Below are 24890 nucleotides of genomic sequence, written 5' to 3' on the forward strand. Positions count from 1 at the left end.
AGGGTCTCTCATGCATTACCTACATTTCTCAGTGTGGAGGATTACCACTGACCCCACAATCCTCTCAGTTGTGCTAATCCCACAACCAGAGCGTGAGCAGACCACCAGCAGAAATGACTCGCTCTGGCAATCCTTCAGCAGCTCCTGTCTGTGTTTGTGGCAGGGAGAGGTAACGAATAATGCACGTGTGTGTTTGTCGGATGTGTTGGCTAAATTGTGTTAGTCGCTTTCAGGCAGGCAGCAGGGAGCTCAGTGTTTTGACGGGAGCAGCTGGGCGCCTGAAACACTCAATCTCCTGATGGTGGCTAATTGCCCTAGCCCTGACGTTGCCACAATGACACACTGACAGCGATGGATGTTGCAGTAAACGTGCATGCTCTCGCTTTATACACTTAGAAACAGGAGTTAACACACTAGCACAGCTCACACTCTGCAGGTATTACTACCTCTTCCTTCTTACACACATATTGCTCTCCATATTTTCTTTATATCCATGATGCAGCTGTGTGTGTGGTTTTTTGTTTTTTTTTGCAACAAAAGTAAAAAATGTTTTATTTATTTTTACTTTTACTCTTTAAAACTCGCACTTCATTTGCTTTTTATCCATGAAGATGTGCCCGGCTGTGGTTTTTCCTTGATTTTGAGTTAATGAATGCTGACAGTAGAGATCTTTACTGCGTGATGTTTAGTCGATAGTCCGTAGGCGGAAAAGCGCTGAGACGAGTTCAGAAAAATATCTCTAACAAACGCAGAACAAAGTCTAAATTTAATATCTGGATGTTCCACATGAATGGCCCCACCAGGCTTGATTAAAACAAAATAGACCCAGTGGTGCATGACTACTAGACACTAAATAAACAGGCAGATTTGCAAAATATGGGCTCTGATTTAATTTACAATTTGCGCTTACATAAACTGGAAAGAAATAAAAACCAGAGTGTGTTCGAGTTTCAGTCTATTTTGTCATCTTGTTTTCTCCCTACACAATCAAGCTTTGTTAGGTGTTTATGTACAGCGACTTCATTTAATAAAATGAACAGTCCAGTAAACGCTACACAGGGGTGCTAGCGCTAGATCGGTACAGATTCGAAAAATATGTAGTGTAAGCCAGCAACTGATACATTTGGGTTACATAGGGCAAAGTGCAAGCTGTCAGACATTAGCAAATAATGCTTTCTCCGTATGTGCAGTAAAAATAATTAGCACTTTCTGGCAAAACTTGAATACAGTCCATCATCACACTTACGTATGTGTGATGCTAGCAGAGCTGAGAGAGAAGCTGGGCTAATAGAGGTGGGCAATGTGGCAATTCGAAATGAAGCTTAAAAAATGAATTCATTAAAATTTTTTTTTTATACAAAAAAACACTTCTTAAATTTAAACAACCACAAAAAACACAGGGATTTATCTATAAAACGCATCAAATCTGCTATATACAGCCGTGGCTAAATGTTTTGAGAATGACACAAAAAAGTCTGCTGCTTCAGTGTTTTTAGATCTTTTTGTCAGATGTTACTATGGTATGCTGAATTATAATTACAAGAATCTTATGACAATCTTTTGACAATTAACATTTTTTGCACAGAGTCAATATTTAAAGTGTAGGCCCTTTTTTGTCAAGATCTCTGCAATTTTGCATGGCATTTCCCTGGCATGCTGACGAGCAACTTCTGGGCCACGTCCTGACTGTTGGCAGCCCATTTTTGCATAATCACTGCTTGGAGTTTGTCAGAATTTGTGGCTTTTTTGTTTGTATACCCACCTCTTGAGGACTGACCACAAGTTCCCAATGGGATTAAGGTCTGAGGAATTTCTTGGCCATGGACCAAAAATTTTGATGTTTTGTTCCCTGAGCCACTTAGTTAGCACTTTTTCCTGTTGACAAGGTGCTTAAATATGCTGGACATTGTTCATCAGCAAACTGTTCTTGGGCGGTTGGGAGAAGTTTCTCTCGGGAGATGTTTTTGGACCTTTCTTTATCCGTGGGTTTGTTCTTAGGCAAAATTGTGAATAAGCCTACTGGCTTAGGTTTGGACCGATGGTAGCGCTCACCTTTTCTTCTCAGAAGAAGCTTTTTTTCCCCAAATAGATGCACCAAACAATCGGAAAGGGGATTCATCATTGAAATCCACTTTACCCCAGTCCTCAGCAGTCCAATCCCTGAACCTTTTGCAGAATATCAGTCTGTCCCTGATGTTTTTCCTGGAAAGAAGTGGATTCTTTGCTGCCCTTCTTGACATCAGACCATCCTCCAAAAATCTTCACCTCACTGAACGTACAGATGCACTCACACCCGCCTGCTGCCATTTCTGAGCACTGGTAATGCCTGATCCCGCAGCTGAATCAACTTTAGGAGACGGTCCTGGAGCTTGCTGGATATTTAAGGGCAGCATGAAGCCTTCTTCATAACAACTGAACCTCTCTCCTTGAATTTCTTGATAATCAGATAAATGCTTGATTTTGGTGCAATCCTACAAGCAGCAATATCCTTGCCTGTAAATCCCTTTTCCTGCAAAGCAATGATGACGGCAAGCGTTTCCTTGCAGGTAACCATGGTTAACAGAGGAAGAACAATGATTTCAAGCACCACATTTCTTTTAAAGCTACCAGTCTGTTATTCTCACTCAATCAGCATGACCTCCATGTGATCTCCAGCCTTGTCCTTGTAAACACTCTCACCTTTGTTAACGAGAGAATCTGACGTGATGTCAGCTGGTCTGTTTGTGGCAGGGCTGAAATGCAGTGGAAAAGTTTTTTTTTGTATAAAGTTTATTTGTTCATTTGATGGCAAAGAGGGACCTTGCAATTAATTGCAATTCATCTGATTTTATCTTCTCATAACATTCTATATGCAAATTGCAATCATACAAATGGCAGCAGACTTTGTGAAAATGTATATTTGTGTCATTCTCAAAACTTCTGGTCATGGCTGTATATATAGATATATATATATATATATATATATATATATATCAAGCTCTTCCGGTTTCTTTGTTTGGATGCCAAATACAGACTACTGCCACCTGCTGGTATGAGAGTTATGTTGTCTCACTCAAGCGCAGAACATACACACACGGTTTGGTGTGCCAGATGCGCCTGCATAATAATCAGCCTATATATATATATATATATATATATATATATATATATATATATATATATATATATATATATATATATATATATATATATCATATATCAGCCTATATATATATATATATATATATATATATATATATATATATATATATATATATATATATATATGTATATATATATATATATATATATCAGCCTATATATATATATATATATATATATATATATATATATATATATATATATATATATATATATATATATATATATATATATATATATAGGCTGATTATTATGCAGGCGCATCTGGCACACCAAACCGTGTGTGTATGTTCTGCGCTTGAGTGAGACAACATAACTCTCATACCAGCAGGTGGCAGTAGTCTGTATTTGGCATCCAAACAAAGAAACCGGAAGAGCTTGAAGTGTAAATATTTAAATCAAGGAGCGTTTCCACCTACTGCGATCATTAGTAACGGATTCATGTAGTTTTTTTTCAATCATATCTGCTGAGTTGCAAGATAAGAGCAAGAATAAAACAATGTTTTATTTTCATGTGCTCATTCGCTAAGCTAATCATAAAATCGGATTCTCTTTCATGCTAACAAGCTCTGCCGCTGATTTGACATGCAGAATCAGCCTCAGAAACAGCTGATGCGGTCCAACTACAGCTAAAGGTGTATAACAAAACTAAAGCCAACCAACAGTCAAAACCAGACGGAATTCCCAGACGGCTGACCATCAGCTTGGTGTGTCCCAAGCTTTAAGTTCTTATCATGCAGTCTTAATTTAGCCTTAAATATTGCATTGGCTACATATGACGCTGCTTTCGGAGAGAGAGAATGGGTAGAACATTTAGAGAGGGGAATGAGTGATTTACCTGCATTCATCAATTGCCCGTTATCTTTGTCATTTGTGGTCCCGTGAGGCTCACACACCAGAGTGCACTGTGTGGAAAAACATACAAACAAACATTACTTCTCTAACACTGAGCTGAGATCTTTACAATGAATTCCACTCAAGTGATCTCCAAACTTCCATGGGTGTCAGATGAGTGGCTGACATGAACACGCATTCAATTAAGTTTACACGGTCTCTTCAGCTTCTCTTCCAAACACGACATGTCATACTGTCCCGGGCTCCGAATCATGCCTGCGTATTTGCACTACAAAAACCAATCAATCAATACAAATTACACGTTCATTTTCAGCAGAAAATAATTGGTCTTGTTTATATGATATGAAATAGTTCGTTTTCTGTTTTCAGGAATGCTACAGATTCCTTCATTTTACTTGTGCATCCTTTATAGATGTTATATCAGAGAATAGGCTGTTGACAGGCATCCATGTCGCTTTCTCGCGCACACACTCACACACACACACACACATAAAAAGCTGCGGATTCAGATCAGTCTTTAGTTGTGTTTTGCCCGTGGGCTACTCGAGCTCCAGCTCTTCAATTGCAGTCACTTTGCATAACAGCTCCGTCTCTGCGTTTTTGGTTTTTGACTGATGACTTTTTCCTTCTCATCATGTCACGCATTGATCTCGGATTGGCCACAGAAAGCACGCCGCCACCTCTCGCTGGCTAATCGGTTCAAAAACTAAACCCTACAACCACCGATCCTTAATAAGTCACCGAGCGGGTGAGAGGAACTGTCGCCCTCAGCTTCACAGCAGTGTCTATGTGTGTTTGTTCCAGAGAGAGTGAGTGAGTCCATGGTCCTGAAACAGAGAGGAAGCATGACCCTCTCCATAAAAAAAAAAAAAAAAACAACTCTCTACAACAGCACTGCAAAAGCGTCGTTTTTTTTAAATCAATTTTACATTTTATATAATAGTCATTCTAATTCTGAATCTAAATCCAGATTTTTGTAAAAAAAAAAAAAAACCTGCTTTGTGAGCTTTGTTAAAAGTGCAACAGAAATGCATTTAAATGAATAAACTCGAGGCGTAATGTGTTTTTAATGGCGCACGCTGTGCTGTAGATAATGAAGCAGTGCTTCTATCAATCAGATGTCGCACTACAGCAGAACTCAAAGCTCTCACACAAACACAAACTCACACACATCTTTTCACACTAAGGTCAATGCACAAATACAATGTGCACATTTTCTGGAGCAGACCTGAAAATCAAATCCAGCATGAGATAAATGAGGTGTGCCAGAGCAAGGGAAACACCAAATACACTGTTTATTTGACAGACCCACAGAGACGTATTATGTGTGTGCGCATGTCTCTCCATCCCCGTATATATACACATCTCTTTCTCTGCCTTTTTTTTCCTTCAAAATCAGGTATTCTACTACCAATACTATTCTAATACTCCTCAGTCTATTGAAAATATAAATATAGTAATGGAATACGTTAGAATATAAACTGGGTTCACACTTTGCTTGCACAGCTAAAGCATTTTTGTCCTTCTACTCTTTTTTCTTAAACACGCAGCACTTACTTTATTAAAAACACCACCCGAGTGCTGTATTTCACCCCTTTTTTAATTTTAGAACAGCCCCAGTGCTGGAAACATTCTATTTAATTCTGATCCACGTTAATGTAACTGCGTCGTTTATTTGCCGCAGAATTGTCAGCTGCTGTGAATCTCCCTGCAAATGCCTACCGAAGGTGATCTATCGGATTTAGATCTGGCAACTGGAAAGGCCAAAGAAGCACACTGAACTCATTATGTTCGTGGAACCAGTCAGGGGCCGTCTTTGTGACATGCCACGTTATCATGCTGGATAGATTGAGGCCGTAACGACATTCACGTGGTCAGCAACAGCGCTCAGAGAGGCTGTGTGGCGTTAAACTGTATTAAACGGCCCAGAAAACTTTCCCCACCTCATTACACCTCCACCACCGTCGGGAACATTTGTCACAATGCAGGAAAACTATGTAGATTTGCGCTGCTGATGCCAAAATCACCAACTTACCATTTGTGAACAAAAAAAAGAGATAAATGTTTGGGCAGTTTTGGTGAGCCTGTGTATACTGTGGCTATTCTTGGCTGACAGGAGAAGAACCTGGATGGCTTTCTGCTATGCTTTCCTGCTCAAACCAGTTTGCTCATTCTCCTCCTCTAATCTTTTACATCATCCAAGAGTTTCTGCCCACATATTTACATAGACCAGGCATAACATTATGACCACCTGCCTAATCTTGTGTTGGATCCCCTATTTTGAGGCCAAAACAGTCCTGACCATTAACTTCTTCACTCTTCATGTGCATCGATGAGCATTGGTCGCTCATGACCCTGTCGCCGTTTTACCACTGCTCCTTCCTTGGAGAACTTTTGATAGATACTGACCACTGCAGACCAGAAACAACTTACAAAAGCTGCAGTTTTGGAGATGCTCTGACCCAGTCGTCTAGACGTCACAATTTGGCCCTCGTCAAACTCAAATCAAATCCTTATGCTTGCCCATTTTTCCTGCTTCTAACACATCAACTTTGAGGACAAAATGTTCACTTGCTGCTTGATATATTCCACACACAAACAGATGCCATGATGAAGAGATAATCAGTGTGTAATTTACTTCACCGCTCATAATGTTATAATGTCTTTATTTTATACCTGATAAACTATGTAAACTATGAAGAACATCATGATCAGCAGTTTCGCAAATATTTAAACAAGACCATCTGGCACCATCATTCATGGCAATGTAAAAGTCACAGAGAAGACATTTTTCCTTATTCTAGAGGTTTAGTGTGAATATTGACCTGCATCTACATGACATACACACTGCCCTGGCTCCCATATGATAGGTTGGTTGGATAATTGCATGAATATGCATGAATATTATAGGGGTTCTAGAGTCCATTCACATACACAGAAGGATAAAACATTTGGTAATAATATCTTCCTGCAGAACAGAAACAGGCACAGAAGTATGCAAGCACACACATATATATACACACACACACACACACACACACACACACACACACACACACACACACACACACACACACACACACACACACACACACTTCTACGCTGCACAGCACACATTTGCATTTCATAACAAGTTAAACTCTCATAATTCAGAACATTTGCCAGTCATGTGTCCAATCCTAGCTGGGATTTTCAGGAAACTATTCCGCTCACACCCAGCTCCTGCACTCACGCAGCTTCCTATTTCAAGGCACAGCATAATTCACACAAAGCGAATTCTCATAGATAAATATTAAATACGTACAACTTTGTTTTTGGTATGCAGCAAACCCATAGCGAGGTTGAACACAGCCCTGCAAAGAGGATAACGCTTTTCCAGTTTCACTCGGGTCTTCCAAACATGTGCAGCTTTCCTCTTCGCAGCAGATTAACACCGATATACACAGCACATTCGTATGCATGCACACGCTCTCATGCACACACACACACACACACGTTTGTAAAGAGCTTGATTAATCTTAGTGGCTCTTGAGCTGCTGACACACAGACTAATCTGGTTCATATTAGCTCCAGCTCAACCCACTGTGTTTTGCATAATAGCCTCTGTATGTGTGTGTGTGTGTGTGTGTTACCTTCTGGTGCGTGTCAGTGGCAATGTGGTCCACGCCGCCATCCTCAATCTCTCCCATCTTCAGGCGAGACACCACCACAGTCCCCACAGCTGCCGAATCATCTGCCGTCCTGCCGAACACAAAAGAAATACTTAAATTGTGTGTGCGCCTTGGGGGTTCGTACCACCTCTGACCACGTTCACGTCCGAAAGCGTTCACTTTGACAGCTTCGAGATTGCGGTGTTCCTCATATTAGAGACTAATAAGTTATCTAATCCTCTGCAATGAAGGGGGAATCCGTGTCTCAGAGGTGAGGTGCTGGAAATGAGGAAAAATGAACTGCAGCCACGGAAGCAAACACAGTCCAATTACTCTGATTGATTGGCTTTAAATGGTCTGCACCTTTTATAGGAGCTAATTAAGCTGTGTACTGCTCGTGCTAAAGCTACTGGATCTCCGTCGAAAATACCGGCCTTTTACAGGGAATGTGATGGAGTGGTAGAAACTCGTTAGGATACAGTGTGACGGCGCTTTCGATTTGCTTTAGTCATTAGGCGCATGCGTTTCATCGGAGAACAGAATTCGCTGGAGACTGAATCACTCAGATGCAAATATAATGCAAATATAAAAACTCACACTTGATGCTGCATTTCATTTCTTAACCTTAAAGGAAATCAGATAGATTTAGGTCTTAGAGACTTATTAAGGTCAAGTCTCATGCTTCAACAGCGTGTGCTCAGTACAATGACGGTTTCAGAATATCACCCCAATTCTTCTGGGTCAGAAGGTGTTAATTAAAATAATATAACAGCAGAGCTTGTATTAATACCTTCAACACCAGAGACTTTTACAGCCGTACACACTCTAAACTTGCTCTAAACATGCTGTTATTTAACACATTCCCTATTTGGACAAAAGATTTTGGAAACCTGACCACAAGATTCTTATGTGCTCATTCAGCCACTAGAGTGTTAGTAAAGTACTGATGCAGGTGAGGTGAGAAGTCCTGGAGTGCAGGGTAAAGGATTAGAAGACAAAATCAAAAAAGAAAACTGCACTGTAGTTTTTAACTGCAGATTTTTTCTTCTAAAAACATCACTAATCAATGCAAACTTATGCACTTCACATCTGGCTGAATATCATCTGATCAGGTTCACCCCCTCTCTAAATTAAGATATTTACTTCCCAGGAATGACTGACAAATCCTTGGAACCCTGGGCATGATGGGAACTCACCCTCAGTGGGATGGGATTCAGTGCAAGGTGCCGTACACACAAGCATTTAAACACACTTAGAGGCATTTCAATGCACACACTCCTTTAACCTTTTTTTTTTTAAACAAGGAAACCCTGAGTACCCAGAAGAAAGAAAACTCTCAACAAGAGACCACGTGAACTCAAGATTGAACTGAGGATGCTGGAATTGTGAATCAGCAATTCTACCCGCTAGAAATACATCGGTAAAGAATAATAAAATCTCAGTAATACAGTTTAACAAAGTATTTTTGGTCATAGTACAGCACAATATCCTTTCTACAAACGGGTGGCATTTTTTCCGACTCGCCAGTGCGAGGAGGACAGCGATGGTGCTTTTAAAAAGGTGCAACGTGGCTTTATCCATCTCCATTAGTCCCATAGGGAGAGCAAAGTGGCTGATAGATTGAAAGCAGCAGATATCATGCTGCCTCCATCCCTCAACAGGACACACAGAAAACGACTCGAACACATCCATTCAGCCAGCTTCTAGGCTTCCACACTTCAGTCCTGGTGGTCCTGACTTTGAGCAAACGTCCTCTATAACACCTTCTCAGTATAAGGCTGGGGAGGGCTGGAGATCGCCATATATCTCATTTTACACTCGTCACAGTCTCACAGGCAGCAGGATGCCACCGGTTCTCGGGACTGCAGTCCTGCCACGATTGAAATCTCATGTGAAAGCCTTAGGCAGCAGCAGCAGATGGCTTGTTAAGATAAAGGATATGTGTCTTTAAAAGTTAGTGATGAAAGTTGTGAGGAGTAGAAAAGGAAATACTTTTCTGCCTCTCGTCCTTCAACTCTTTCAAAAAGAGAGTGAGGGCCACTAATTAAGGATGTGTACTTTTTGTTTTTGGAATGATTAACGCTGACCTGCCCCAGGTTTTTCATGGGCAAATCAAGCTGCTTGGAGTGGGGTTTGCGTTTTTTTTCCCCTCCCCCTGTACAAAGAAAGCAGACAGTTGTGATTGACCTCAAATTAACTTTGCAGCACGACTGAGTTGCGGCTCCTCCTCCGCTCGAAGCCCGCGGCAGATTGCCCGTCTGTACGCTTCCGCAGCACAAATCTAATTGGCCCTGGGCTCCTTTATGACAAGAGTTAATCAGAGAGCTTTGTTGAAGTGACAGAAAGAATGAGCCTGGCACGACTCGTGAATAATTCGGGAAACAGTTACTTTGTGGACATGTGGTTGGTGTCGAAGAGCTTTTTTTTTTCCTCACACCATTGTTTCAGGAAGCTTTTGTGCATTCAGTGTGCTTAAATAACACTCCGATATGTTTAACTCTTTGAGTGTCATTCGCTTTTAAGCACAAAAACATGACAATCACATTCAGATGCAGATTACAACTAGCATATGAGCGATTTCTGAATTGGGAATGGGGGGTGATAGCTGAGTGGTTAAAATGCTGGAATTCTGATTGGAATGAGGTGAGTTTAAACGACAGCACCACCAAGCTAGCTCCTTGAGTAAGGCCCCTAACCTTCAGCTGTTCAGCAAGTGATAGCTCAGTGGTTAAGGTGCTGGATTACTGATCAGAAGGTTGGGGGTTGAAGCCTAAAGCTGCCACTTCTGGGCCTTTGAGCAAGGCCCTTAACCCTCTGTGGTCCATGGGTGCCATATCATGGCCGATCCAAGCTTCTGAGCAAGCTGGGATATCTGAAGAAAAATTTTTACTCTGCTGTAATGTACTGTATATGTGACAAAAGTGACAATTGTATGTGTCTATAGATAAAGGCGTCTGCGAAATGCCTAGAAAACACTTCAGCCAGTCTCCATGTTTGCCACGTATGTTCGCTTCTCTCATTTCAGCAAGCACCTCATTGGAAATTCGAGTTCCTGAGTTATAGACCAGGAAAAGAAGAAAATAAATTGCTGCAGGGATAAAGCTCAATATCCAAATTAAACATGTACAAACAAATATTTGATGTCACTGTCTAACAAGAAACACGTGGCTCGTAATATTTCGATATTCCTTTAAAAGCATGTTCATCGAAATGAATCAGTCACACTCACAGTCTCTTTTAAAAGTCATCTAAGAGTAATTAGACAAATACTTGTAACGCCACATTTTTAAAACAGCCCAATTTTTTTTTTTTCAAATGATCACCTTCGTCTTCAGCTTCAGTGTGTTCAAAAAGCAGAGAAGTAAAAACAAGCCAAATTATCACACACAATATAAATAAATACATAAATAAATCATTAAAAAGTGTTCGAGGGTGTTATGATCTGACAATTACACCGTTAAAAAGCAAATAAAAAAACTCTATTTCATTCATTCATCCATTTTCTCCCGCTTATCCGTAATTCGGGTCGCGGGGGCAGCAGTCTAAGCAGGCCCCCGCCTCCGACTGCTGCCCAATCCTCATAGCACCGTCCCTTACGGTCCCTCCTGCAGGTGGTGAGCCCACGGGAAGAAAACTCTATTTATTCAATTTTATTAATAAAAAGCTGCTCTTTAAACTGTACTGAACTATGCAGCTATACTGTGTCACAAAAATATGTAAAGTGCCTCAGAGACCCAGGTGTCAAATCAGCTTTCATTTTGTTCCATTGGATTTTTCGCTTTGAAGATTGAACCCTGTTCATATAAAAGAAAAGCTGAAGCATTGTTATCCAGCAACCAGTGTAGCAAAGAAATAGACCTGGGCAGGTGTTAGAAAGCTACAGACATGACATAAGTGCACACACACACACACACACACACACACACACACACACACGAACACACACACACACGAACACACACACACACACACACACACACACACACACACACACACACACACACGAACACACACACACACACACACACACACACACACACACACACACACACACACACACACACACACACACACTAATACAGTATATGAAGCTTTTCCACTGCTGCTGGTATGCGATAGAAATGTGACAAGGTCCTCTGGAGAGCTCACCTGGAACTGCATCGTGTGATAGAAGTCGTCAGGTCCATAAATCAACCCTCTATCCGCAAGACTGCATCATTTACTATGAACCTACAGGTTTTGTTCAAATCGGTCAGTTCACGTGGCTTTAAAAAGATACCAAAAAAAGAAATAGACTAAAAACAGCATGAAAGGATAGAAATATGCTTAGCTCAGGTAGAACCTAAGACATAAGCATATGGATATCAAAGAAATGCCAAGATAGCAAACTTTTCCTCTTTTCTCTTCTCTCTCTCTCTCTCTCTCTCTCTCTCTCTCTCTCTCTCTCTCTCTCTCTCTCTCTCTCTCCCTTTCTCTTTTTGCTGTTTTTTTAATATATCCATTTCTGGATACTATAAGAAGAATAGTAGTAAAGTAAAAGATTCTGCATTTAGACCTCTGATGGCTTTTGATGACCGAAGAAGTGCAGCCTTGATAAAACATATAGACTTCCGTGTTTATTCATTAAAAAGTAAATATCTTGTATATTACTCACAATCTTACATTTCATGTTCTAACATTTACATGCTAGTTCTATTTGGTTGTTTTTATGATTTAGAATCACAATCCTGATATCAAGCAAATGAGGTTTGGTTCCCTTTTTGACTCTGGTTCCTCTCTGGGTTTCTTCCTCATGACATCTAGGGGAGTTTTTTTCCAGCCAAAGTTGCCCACAGGCTGCTTGTTAATAAATGGATAAATACACACCATTCACTTTAGTTCTCAAGCTCTGTAAAGCTGCTTTGAGACAATGTCCATTGTGAATAGTGCTATAGAAATAAACTTGACTTGACTTGTAGGGGACCTTAAGGTTGAGTTTACCAGTGAACTTCGGACTGTAGATGACCAAAGCACTGGCTACTGCTGACATGAGATAAAATATAAACGTTTTGCTAGAAAGCCAAAGGTTGACCAAATACGTAATAAGCATCTCGATCCCAAGCAGGAGAGATACACTATATGAACAAAATTGTTGGGACTACTGACTTCCCCAAACTGTCACCACAAAATTGGAGGCACACAATTGTATAGGACGTCATTGAATTTTCCCTTGAACTAGGACATTCAAATCTGTTCCAGCATAACAATGCCCTTCTGCACAAAGCCAGCTCCATGAAGATATTCTGTCCATTATTTGGAGTGGAAGATCTTCTGCTATAGAGTCCTGACCTCAACCCCATTAAACACCTTTGGGATGAATGTGAGTGCTGACTGCACCCCAGGCCTCCTCACCTCACCTACAGCAGTACCTGACTTCATCAACACCATTGTCCACCAAATCTAGTGGAACATCTTTCCAGAAGTGTGGAGGTTGTTATTATAACAGTGAATGGAATGTGATGTTCAAAAAGCACATAAGAATCTTATAGTCAGGTGTCTACAAACTTACAACTTAAAATTTTAGTTGAAAACAAACCAGTCAGTACTACAACACTGATAGTAGGGCTGCTGTTATTGATTATTTTAATACTCGAATCTTCTAACGATTATTCCATCGAGTAATTGAATCAGAAGTACTTTTTCTTTATTAAAGACCAAAACTAAATAGAAATGGTCTTTATTTGTCACATATACATTACAGCACAGTGAAATTCGTTCTTCGCAAATCCCAGCTCGCTTAGAGGCTGGGGTCAGAGTGCAGGGTCAGCCATGATACGGCGCCCCTGGAGCACAGAGGGTTAAGGGCCTTGCTCAAGGGCCCAAGAGTTGCAGCTTGGCGATACCGATGCTTGAACCCCCGACCTCCCGATCAGTAACCCAGCACCTTAACCACTGAGCTAACAGAAAAGAAAAATTTACATAATTATTGCTGAAATTGTATAAAAGAATATCGGTGAAAACAACACCGTTTTAGTGCATTTGATAGCCATATTACATCAAAATACAAATACAGTGCTTTGGAAATGTCCTTCTGCAGTGGCTGCTTAGAGTAAGTTAAAGGAAAATATCCGTTTAATAAAACTCACTTAATCTTACTCATGTACTTATTTATTAAAACTCGCACTCCAGAATTTAGATAGCGGTGCGTCAGTAATAATGGCTCGTGGGAAACACAGTGCTCTGTGTTTAGTTAAACGGACTAAACAAATCATCTAGGCAAATTTATAGAATTTTCATAATTGAATTACTCGAGTTACTCAAGGAACCGTTACATCCCCAATTGTTAGTTACATTTTTGGCTGTCATACATGTATCGGTGGATTTAATATACAGGTACAATTCACAAAATACATGATCGTAAGATTTGGAGCTCAAATCAGTTGGTGGTGCTGGGCCCTTGAGCAAGGTGCTTAACCCTCAACGACTCAGTTATATAAATTAGATAATTCTAAGTGGCCCTGGATAAGAGTGTCTGCCAAATGCCATAACTGTAATTATTATAATTTTCATACAATTACATCAGCATATGCATTATGGTCTGGGACATGTGGGAAGTGGTAAGTGGTAGCTCAGTGGTTATAACTCCAGGTTACTGATTGGAAGTTCGGTGGGTTTAAGTCCCAGGATCGCCAAGGTGCCACTCTTGGGCCCTTGAACAGGGCCCTTCACCTCTCTGTGCTCCAGGAGAGCTATATCTTTACCATGGTGTAATGTACTGTACATGCGCCAATTACCTTTACTGAAAAGAATAAAAAAAATTCTCGAACAATGGTGTTCTCAATAAATGCTGTATTTTGATAAATTCGACATTAACTCTCTCACACACACACATTTTTGGAGTATAGGAAAATTTGCATAACTGAGAGAGTTGGATTGTGTTCATTTTGCAAATGTTGTATGAATTCGATTCAATCTTTATTTATTTAGCACCCAACAACTACCAGGTAGAACCTATGTGCTGAACAAAGTGCAAGAGGCAATGTGCGAAATAGTAATAAAATTTGAATTAACATAAAAGGAATAAAATATACAATATCAAAGAAAAGAAGTAAATCGTTTGAACTAAAACAGAAGAGAAATAAAATAAGCATTAAAACACAACAATTAAAATAAACGTTAGGAAAACAGGAGAATAAGCACACAATCTACTACACAACAAAGGCTTTGGTGAATAAGTTGGTTTTTGGTTTAGCTTTAAAAGTAGAGAATTCCCTTTTTAGATGTGAGATAAGGATGGAAGGGAATTCCAAAGCTTAGGAGCTGCCGCTGAGAAAGTGCGATCACCCTACGAGTTATATCTTGTTCTAGGCACCTACAGCAAGACATGAGGAGGACCTGAGAGTTCCGCCATGGGTGCGCAGATGATAAGTTAATTTAGATAGGATGGGGCCATACCGGACAAACAAATAATAAGATTTTATATTGAATCCTGTACTGTACCGAGAGCCAGTGAAGAGAGGAACGGACCAGGGTGATGTGTGCACGCTTACTGGTACCAGTTAAAAGCCATGCTACAGCGTTCTGAACCAGCTGTATATAGAAAGAGGACTGAGTAATGCCTAAATAAAGAGCCATGCAGTAATCCAATCTAGAAATAATAAAAGCATGAATGTCTTTTTCCATATCTTTTATCGAAACAAATGGCTTTACATTTGATAGTAAACGGAGTTGAAAGAAGCTTGTTTTTACAACTGAGGTTACTTGCTTCAAAAATTAAAAATGCTGTCAAATAAGATGCCTAAGTTGCGAACCTCTGTTTTAAATTCTGGTGTGAGATCCCTTAGGTTAAAATTAGGCTGCTCCTGCATACTAAATAATATACACTCACACTTATTTTCATTAAGACTTAGAATAAAATGAGATATTGCATTTTTGAATGATATTACCCAGAGGTATCATATATAGGGAGAACACTACCGGGCCAAGTATCGATTTCTGTGGTACACCATAGATTTGAGGGATGTTTAAAGATGAGATGTCACCCCATCTTACAGAAAAACTTCCATTTGATTTGTAAAACTGCACTGTACCCGAACTCCAACCAGGTTTTTTTAGCTGAGAGATGAGAATCTTAAGATCTATGGTGTCAAAAGCTGCTGTGAGGTCTAAAAGGATCAACACAACTGGGCAGCCGCTAAAAATCTAAATCAGCTAGCAAACAAACAAAAAAAAAAACGAAACAATTCGGTTTGCTAAAATTACAATGAGTTGACCAACAAAACAGGAACAACCTTTTTGTTTTTTTCTTTTTTAAATGCTGTTGTTTTGAGAGCGAGCCGAAATGTCAAGCCAGAATGGCAAATGGCATGACAAAGACAAATGACCAGCAGTGACAGTTTGCTGTCTACAGGATGAATATATTAAAAAGATAATGAAGGGATGGATGGATAGAAACATACAAACCTTTAAAGGGGGGGGGGGGGGGGGGTGGAAGCAAACTTTTTTTGCATAACTGAATAAGCCCTTTTTTTTTAAGGAAAAAGAGAAAATATTTTATTTAGTATCCTGACTTTCGAAAGATTGTGGGTCAGTGGACGGAACTCAAAATGATATAAAGCAAGTCAAAAATAATAAAAACGACATTTTCGGCTGAGTGGAGTTTTTTATGGCATTAAAACAAATAATAATAAAAATGTATATAAATATTTGTACTAACCAGGTGCATGCTGTTATACTAAGAAACAGTATTCCAAGCATACAACTAAAAAAAGTCTGGAACTAGAACTGGAAAAATAATGGACTTTTGCCAATCCTGCTCAGCAGAGAGCCCTTGAACAAGTCAAGTCAAGTTTATTTGTATAGCGCAACAGACATTGTCTCAAAGCAGCTTTACACAAATCAACAGTTAAGGTGAATGGTGTGAATTTGTCCCTGATGAGCAGCCGTGGCGACTGTGGCAAACACGTGACAAAACGTCCACACAAATTCCGACAAAGCAAAACAAATTACTGGGTCGACTGCAAGTTTGCTTCCCTATACAGATATTAAAACCCCGGGCTTTCACCCTAAATAATAATTCACCACTTTCTGAATTGCTGTTACAGCTTTTATTTATACACCAGCATGCTTAAGAAAAGATGCCTAAAGAAATATTTCCTCCTCTTTGTAATTTTCTTAATAATATTTGATTTTTATCTTCTCAAACACACTTCAAAGATGTCTGGAGGAGCACAACGAACCCTAACCTCATTTCTATCCGTTGCATCCAGTGGTATATTTTTGTACCGAGCACGTTTCCAAGAACTGAAAAAACAAACCATGTTTCCTTAAACCATTGTCCACAATGGAACCAAAATAATGAAAATGACATGCAAAAATAGGTAAATAAATAAACAAATAATTTCTAATGTAATATTTTAGCAACTTCTTATGTAATTCTGTTTCCTGATAATAAAAAAAAGCACTAAACATTAAACTCAGTGATTTCTGCAGCTCTAATTCTCTCACATTCCATGTAAGTAAAAGGCCCCATCTCTAAAAAAAAAATAAGTGTTTGTATAATGTTAGTGTAGAATAATAGAGTAATGTGTAGCTTCAAAGATAAATACCTTGAACCAAATTCAATGGCTTGATTAAAAGCTTTTAAAAACGAACTGGTATTTCTATAATTGGCAATAGGCAAAATTCAAAATATCCATTAGAGAATTTAATAAACAATTTATTTATTGAGTAAAATATGCGGGTCAAACAGCAAACGAATGTTTAATATAAACACATTTCTCAATAGCGTTAAAGGCACAAGGTCGGAAATGTGATGTGCGTCACGTTTGGTGTAATTACCCATACTCCACATGTGAATTTCCTTTAACGCTTTTTTGAATAGGAAATCGTTCACCTGTTTTCAGCAATCTGTTTAGTAAGCTGCCATGAAAAATCTGTTCTTTTGGTTTTTTCGACCGAGGCGTCCCTGAACGGCTGAAGTGATGCCGGTGTGTGATGGGTGTGTACTAGATACAGTCTAAAAAAGTAGAGCTCGGGGATTCTTCAGTGAAAAACACATTAGAGTTTTTCTCCTCCGTCTATCTAACACGTTCCCGCCGCCTCCCTCCATCGTTCAGACCTGCTCCCTCGCTTCTTCCCAGACCTCTCGGTGGGGTAGGCGTGAAGGCGCTCCATACGTCTCTGTCCGCCTGCTGGCGAGTCTGGTTTGCATTCCTGACCCAGATAAAAGCCGGACAGGGCTAAATATAGCGAGTGGTTTATTGAGGACAAATGTTATGATGAGCACCTGATGATAGGGAAAATGGACACCAGGAAAGGAGCATGCTTTCTTTTCTTTTCTTTTTTTTTTTTAACCTATTTAACCTACTAGGCAATAAATAAATAAATAAATAAATAAATAAATAAATAAATAAAACAGGATGCTATGGCAAGAGATGAGTGTGACAGATGGAGGCTTTGGATGAATACCAGGATTTTCTAACCACACACACACACACACACACACACACACACACACACACACACATGCACAGACTCTAGATTACTTCTTAGCCACTGCCTATTTTCACTCTCGCCCATATGACATTGCTGAGCCTCCGCTGCACGCAGAACCCATGTAACGTGTGGAGCTAGGGCAGAGGTCCCCCTGCTCATTAGGCGTGATTAAGGAGAGGACACGAACTACGCTTCTAAAACGGCTTTCTCAGCTGCTTTGCGTTGCACTCTGATCTTAATTTCATCTATTTGTGCTTGATGATAGGGGCCGCACAGGCCTGCGTCCTCTGACATCAGCTTCAATGTGAGTGAGAAGTCAATAAGACTAATCAAACGGCCTGTCAAGCATCTGATGACTCTTTAATTGAAGGTGATCTGCTCACTAAATGAACTGACCACAAGGGTGCTTATGATAATAGAACGAGCGTGCGCTGTGTGTCTGGGAAGAGTAAGGTCAAGTGCAGTGTGATTCAACATCCTCCGAGCTCCGCATTCAGCTGCGTACCAAGAGTCGCCAGAGATCGAAGAAAAAAACATTAAAAGTGTCAGAGAAGTGTGAAGTGATGATCAGATTCTGAATAAGGACATTCTTTGAGCTTTAAAAAGCCAGCACTGAAAACACTCATTGTAAGTACAAAATGTCCGATCTGAAGTGTTTTATTTCAATGCTGCTACAGTAACCAGCCAATTACTGTATACTACTTCAGACAAAATAAGAAAGGACCCTTGAAAGGGACCAGACTTCAAAGGGAAAGTGCAATTACAATTAGTTCTCTTCTATAACTGTGCATCATATGGGGAAAAAGTGCAAATGTTTAATCAGTGATTCATTAGAGTTTTATCATAACGGTTGAAGTTATCAATTGTTCACTGATGGAGAATTGAGCGCAATGCAATCCCAAAGCAAGCAAAACTGTTCGTGTCAAGTGTGTGGTCCGGATGCCATCTTCATAGTTTTCTGAGTGCCACAGCAATCTCATGTATCCTTTAGACTGTCCATTTGAAGGCTATATTCAGCTGCACTGAGTGGCTGCCAGGTGATGAGAACTTCAACCAGAAGTAAAGCATCAAGAAGGAAGCAGAACAATTTAGAATAACATCACATTTAATATTGTCGACTCAATTTCTCATAATCCTGGATTTGTTTCTCACAATTAGGGCTGCTGTTATAGATGATTTTAGTACTCGAGTATTCTAACAATATTTCCTTCAATTAATCCAGTAATCGGATAAGAAGTACTTTTTCTAGTAAAAGTAAATAAAAGTGGGAAAATAAAACAGGTCTCTAAAAATGAACATATAATTTGTTTTTCTTATTTAGACAAATGTTCATTGCTGAAATTTCATACAAGAATATCGGTGAAAACTAAACCCATTCAGTGCATTTAATAGCATATGACTTAAAAATACAAATACTCAAATGCTCAGTGTTTTCTTTATGTTTTAGTTTGAAATTGTCCCAAACTTTTTTGGCCTGAATCTTTTCCTCGCCCCCTCGCTGTTTTCCGTCATTTTTTATTCTGCAGCATCTTCTGTGTTTACCTGTTTGGAGCGCTCCAGCGGGTGGTGCGTCAGTAATAATGGTCTGTGTGTTAAACGGACTAAACAAAGCATCGGGACAAATAATTTGCCTCAATGAATTTTTGTAATAGAATTACTTGAGTTACTGGAGAAATCATTTCAGCCCCACTTACAATTTTGACTTTATTTCTCGCAATTTAAAATGTATTTCTCACAATTCCCAACTTTATTTTATTGGCAGAAATAAACTTTAATTGGCAGGAATTAAATCAGAAAACCACGGAAAATAAAGTCAGAATCACGAGAAATAAAGTCGAAATTGCGAGAAAAAGTTGGAATTGCGAGAAAAAGTCAGAATAGCGAGAAATAAAGTTGGAATCACGAGAAATAAAGTAGGAATCCCGAGAAATAAAGTCTGAATCGCGAGAAATAAAGTCAGAATCACTAGAAATAAAGTTAGAATTGTAAGAAAAAGTTGGAAAAGCGATAAATAAATTCAGAAAAAGTAAGAATCATGAAAAATTCGGTCAGAAGGTAAAATTTTAGGCAAAAGAAAATGTGTATAAGGAAATGGGCTTCCTTAGGTTAGTCTTTGTAATGATCAAAGCTTTAACAAACAAACAAACAACAGCTTATGGCACAGAGTAACCACAAACAACAAACTACTTCATCCAGATATTGTACTGAATTGTTTTTTTTTTTTAATATATATATTTTTTTACACAAACCTGTGACTTGCATTACAGCTTAAACTACAGACAGAGCTGCTGTGTTTATAGAATAAAAAACAGTGTCAGGGATATGACAAAGTTCGACGCTGATCCAGAGTTTCAAGCAGGTATCGGATCAGTGCATTTTTATCTCGAGTGAAACCTAAATCTCTTTCTGATAACTGGCGGATAAGAATGAACAAATAAACAAACTCAGATGCCAGTCCATCTCTCCAACTCAAACCTGGAGCAGAAATAAGCTGCTTCCACTTATCTCTGGAGCAGGTGTATTTGCACTCACACACACAGAGCCACATTAAAACATTTCGCTCTCTCAGCTTTTCTCTTTTTTTCCCCCCTCCTCAGTATTAGCTATCCTTCTTTGTGAATATAAGCAGCCCTCTCTGTCCTGCTCTCTCCTGTTCTCTCTCCCTCCGTCAGCATCAGGACCCTGGGTTTCTCGTCTAAATAGCTTTTCAGAAATCAGGCCATGGCCTTCCGCCTTTTATTTTCATGAAGTATCATTACACGTTGCGCGCTGTCCTCAGGACTAAGGCGGCCGAAAGATAAGTGCCGAACGGTGACGACAAAATAAAAGAAGCAGGTGCAAACAGGGGGCGGTCTCTAACCTCGAGCACAATTCAACACCAAGAAGATACGGTATTATTTTGCAAAACTGACAGACAGTAAGGCTGATGGGAATATTATAATATAACGTGGAGGGAGCTTGATAGCTGGAAGGAAGACTAGTTCTGAGAGCTTTAATAAGGAGTGTAGTGGGTGGAGCTGTTTTTATAAGATTCTCCATACTGGAAACATCCTTAGCAGCAGCGATTTTGTAGGAATGAGCAATGTTTTTACACTTCACTCCAGGCTTCTGTTATCACGTAATCGACACGCCGAAAGCGCCAGTGATAAATTAACACTTTGAAATAAGGCTGGAGTGATTAAATGGTGTGCGTTGGAGACTTGTCTGGCAATGTAATTAAATTTGACACTGATTCTGCTGTGTGATTTAGTTAATTCAATGTTGAAATAATCTTTCACCGAGCTCTCCTTTATTAATAATATGAAATATGCACTTCTTGGCTTAAAACAAGTTCCGTGATGATTTTAGGTCCTGGCTTCGGACGTACATTCTTTCAGTATGAGTTTCATGGCCTCAGTATTTGAATCTGTCATCTTCCCATGTTTCAGAATTAATGATATATGTTTAAATGCTGAGGCACTTTTTAAAAAACTTTCTTTCAACACTGATCAACTGCTCCAGTGAAGCCTTTGGAGCTAAAGCTGCCTGAATGTGCATATACAACACAACAAAAAATGTATGGTTTCTTCACTCAAAATCAATAAGGCATTCCAGCTCCTCCACTGACCACAAAAACCCACCATCAGGAAACTTGAAACAGGAAGTGGAGTCGGGTCGAATCAATCATGTTCTTCAGTATGTAGCACTGACAGCCGAGCTTCCACACCTGATAAAATGGTTTAATGGAGGACCAGCAAGCAGTTCTTTTCACACTCCAACAAATGTGCTGAACTCTTGGGACAAGCAGGCCAGAGTATTAAAAAACCCTCAATTTGGAAAACCTATGCTTTGAGGCTTAAACTCAAGTAACTCGCGTACAAAAGTTTGCCTTTGGGTTAAAAGGTTTAAGTCAATAATTTTTGCTAATATCCAGTGAAGTTCTCTTCACATTCCAGCAGTTTTAATAAAATAAGTGCTCAGTTGAGAAACTCCAGTCTCTGTGGCACCACAGGATTTATAAATGGGAGAAAGACATGGACAACGTGCCTGTTCATTATGTTGGCTGCCTTAACAGTGCCCCCAAACGTGTCGATTCAATTTATTTATTTTTTTTTTTTTTAGCGATTTTACCAATGAACATTGTCTCAAAGCAGATTTACACAGATAACGCGGTGATTAAGAATGAATAGGAATGCTCTTTAGGTGTACGTTTGTCCCTTATGAGAAAGCCGATGACGACTGTATCAAGAAAAATCTCCTCGATATGTATTACCACTTATATAATTCGTAATAAGCCACTATAGGAACCACTGATATGATATGAGAACCTGGAGGAGGAAAAGATCTTTCAAGTCAGACCACAGGAGAAACATTTGTGTTGAATGTCTAACTCATTCAAGTCTCACCACTCGTGTTGTTGCGAATGTCTGTGTGAGGTTGTTTTCTGCACTGGGGACACATGAGACGGCACGCCGCAGGGAGAGCGCTATATTATACTTATTATTCATAATTTAGTAATTATAAAATGATATTTATAAATATATATATTTCCTTTCGTTATTCAGCACTTTTTAAAAAAAATTTTGTAATTAAGTTCAGTACTTTTTTACACTGAGTGTTAACCATTAACCATTTAAAAAAAATTTTTCATCCAACCGAGCTATCGGTATCCACTATCTGTCAAACTCTAGTTATTAGCATAGCCTAATTATAGCCCTTATTGTATTACATTCACCCACCAAAAGTATGCATATACCTAAGTAAATAAATGTTTTGATTTCAACACCAATAAATATTTAAAAAAGTAATTATGATACTAATAACGCTCATTCAATATTCTATATATCTTGTGAAAAGTAACGCTCATACTCTATGTCTGCATAAACTAATCTAGCATTAGGAGTCATAATGATTACAATTAAAATCATAATACAATCTTCACAATAATACTGGTCGTCACTTTGGCACGTTTGCGACACTTTGACCCGGCCCCCTATTAAAGAAAGGAAAAATGATGTGGCCCTCACTGAAGAAAGGATCCCTGCTCTATATATTTCTCTTACAATAACAATGATCTATTCCTTTACTGTAGCAGAAATGATTTCATACAGCAAAGCACATTGTACAGCAATTAATAATGATATGCAATATTGTATAAGGGGAAGCTCTACTACTGAAAATATGATCCAACAGTAGGCATTAATAATACATTGCAATGCATTTCTGGTATAAAGCGTATTTAATACAGTATTACAGCGTGTTCAGTAGGAAGTGAAACACAGGGCAGACACGGCACAAAGCCCGGACAGGATAACAGCTCTAGGCACACATCGTGTCTCCCTGCATCTCTATTTAAAGCCACAAACCGCCACGGCTGTGACTCAGTGACTCGGCGACACAACCAAAAAGTGTGATTATTATTTTTTAATGTGAGCATAACAGTGACAAACTGTGTGTTTTGGCTGGTGGTGAAGCAGGCGGGCTGTGGTGGTCTGTAATTACAGATGGTTGTCTGATGACGGTGCCAAACACTGTGACAGGCGCAGCAAAGGCAGAAAGAGAGAGAGAGCGTGAGTTAGAGAGATGAAGAGAGAAAATCAGATTAAAGGAGCAGGAGGAGGAAAGTCACAGCTGCTGTCACAACTTTGTCCAGTGTTTTTCTCTTCTAATTGAATTGGAAGTGACCACACGTGTGTACAGACACACACATGGCCAAACATACACACACAGGCACAATGCCATCATGGGAATCATAATTGGGAGCGCTGTGTTTACTACATGGAAACATTTTTAGCTGCTTTGCCATAGTGCTGATGCCAGACATTAAAAACTACTCACAGGAACATTTGTCAACAAGTTTTTATAAATAGTTCTTCATAACTGTGTTCAGGTGTGTGTGTGTGAGGGGGGCTCATGTATGATACGCTGTCTAGACAGAATACACACAGAGCACTACAAGACAAACAGCACTACTATTAATACTCTACACATAACTTACTGCTAAATCCTCAGGCTAAAGAAATGCTGGCCAAGATCAAGGTGACACAACAGATGCAAGATATAAAATATGCTTCATGTGTACAACGGGTAACATACAGGTTACATATATAACACACAAACGTCAGTTCTGACCTTCATATCGATATTACAAAAAGCTTACAGGAACAGTGAGACGTTCTCTTTGGAAACTGTGGGCTTTACAAGCATGAATAAAGCCCACGCTCTTCTTTGGGCCTTAAGTATTAGTACTTCACTATTTACATTTTAATTTCACATTTTATTTTTCACACAAATATCTGTACTTTCAATTTCTTACATTTTTAAACCAGACTTTAGTTTAAATTTATTTCATTTAAATTTCGGCACATCAACCCATTTCTTGTCATTGCGCATCTTTTTCATTTTGCCACTGGTGTATCATTTCCTCTCACACACCACAGACGTATGTTAGTTTACGAAGCAAACAACAAGTGCAGCAGAAGGCAACAAGAAGTCTGAGGGTAACGTGGACGAGACAGAGGGAGTCAGTGATGTAAACATGACTGAGGACAAACACATTCCTGATCATCATCATCTTTTCTCTGCTTGTGTTCTATATGGTGGATGTTCAGTCTGAATACATTCATTAGATACCAACATTTGAATTCTTTTGTATGAACATATTAATATGATGTGAGGTCCAGTTACCAGTGTGACACTAAAACAGGTCGTAGTAATGTCTACTTTTTACTTTTTACCTAAGTACATCTCAGAGTCCAAACGTTTTTACTTTACCCTGAATAAAAAGTG

General features: G+C 39.3%; 1 protein-coding gene across 31 annotated transcripts in view; it reads right to left on the reverse strand.

The window, feature by feature from the left end:
• Positions 1-24890, reverse strand: part of inpp4b (inositol polyphosphate-4-phosphatase type II B) — a 765675-nt gene that overhangs the window by 612798 nt on the left and 127987 nt on the right. For all 31 annotated transcript variants that reach the window (XR_014533081.1, XR_014533082.1, XR_014533083.1 and 28 more), the window contains 2 exons: positions 7629-7737; positions 3980-4046 (listed from right to left, as the gene is read on the reverse strand). Coding sequence is in view for 26 of the 31 variants with exons in the window: in XM_083538648.1 (XP_083394774.1) it covers positions 3980-4046; positions 7629-7737 (176 nt within the window). In the remaining 5 variants the exon portion in view is untranslated. The remainder of the gene's footprint in view (positions 1-3979; positions 4047-7628; positions 7738-24890) is intronic.

Source organism: Silurus aristotelis (assembly GCF_946808225.1).
Source record: "Silurus aristotelis genome assembly, chromosome: 4".
Classification (NCBI taxonomy): Eukaryota; Metazoa; Chordata; class Actinopteri; order Siluriformes; family Siluridae; genus Silurus; species Silurus aristotelis.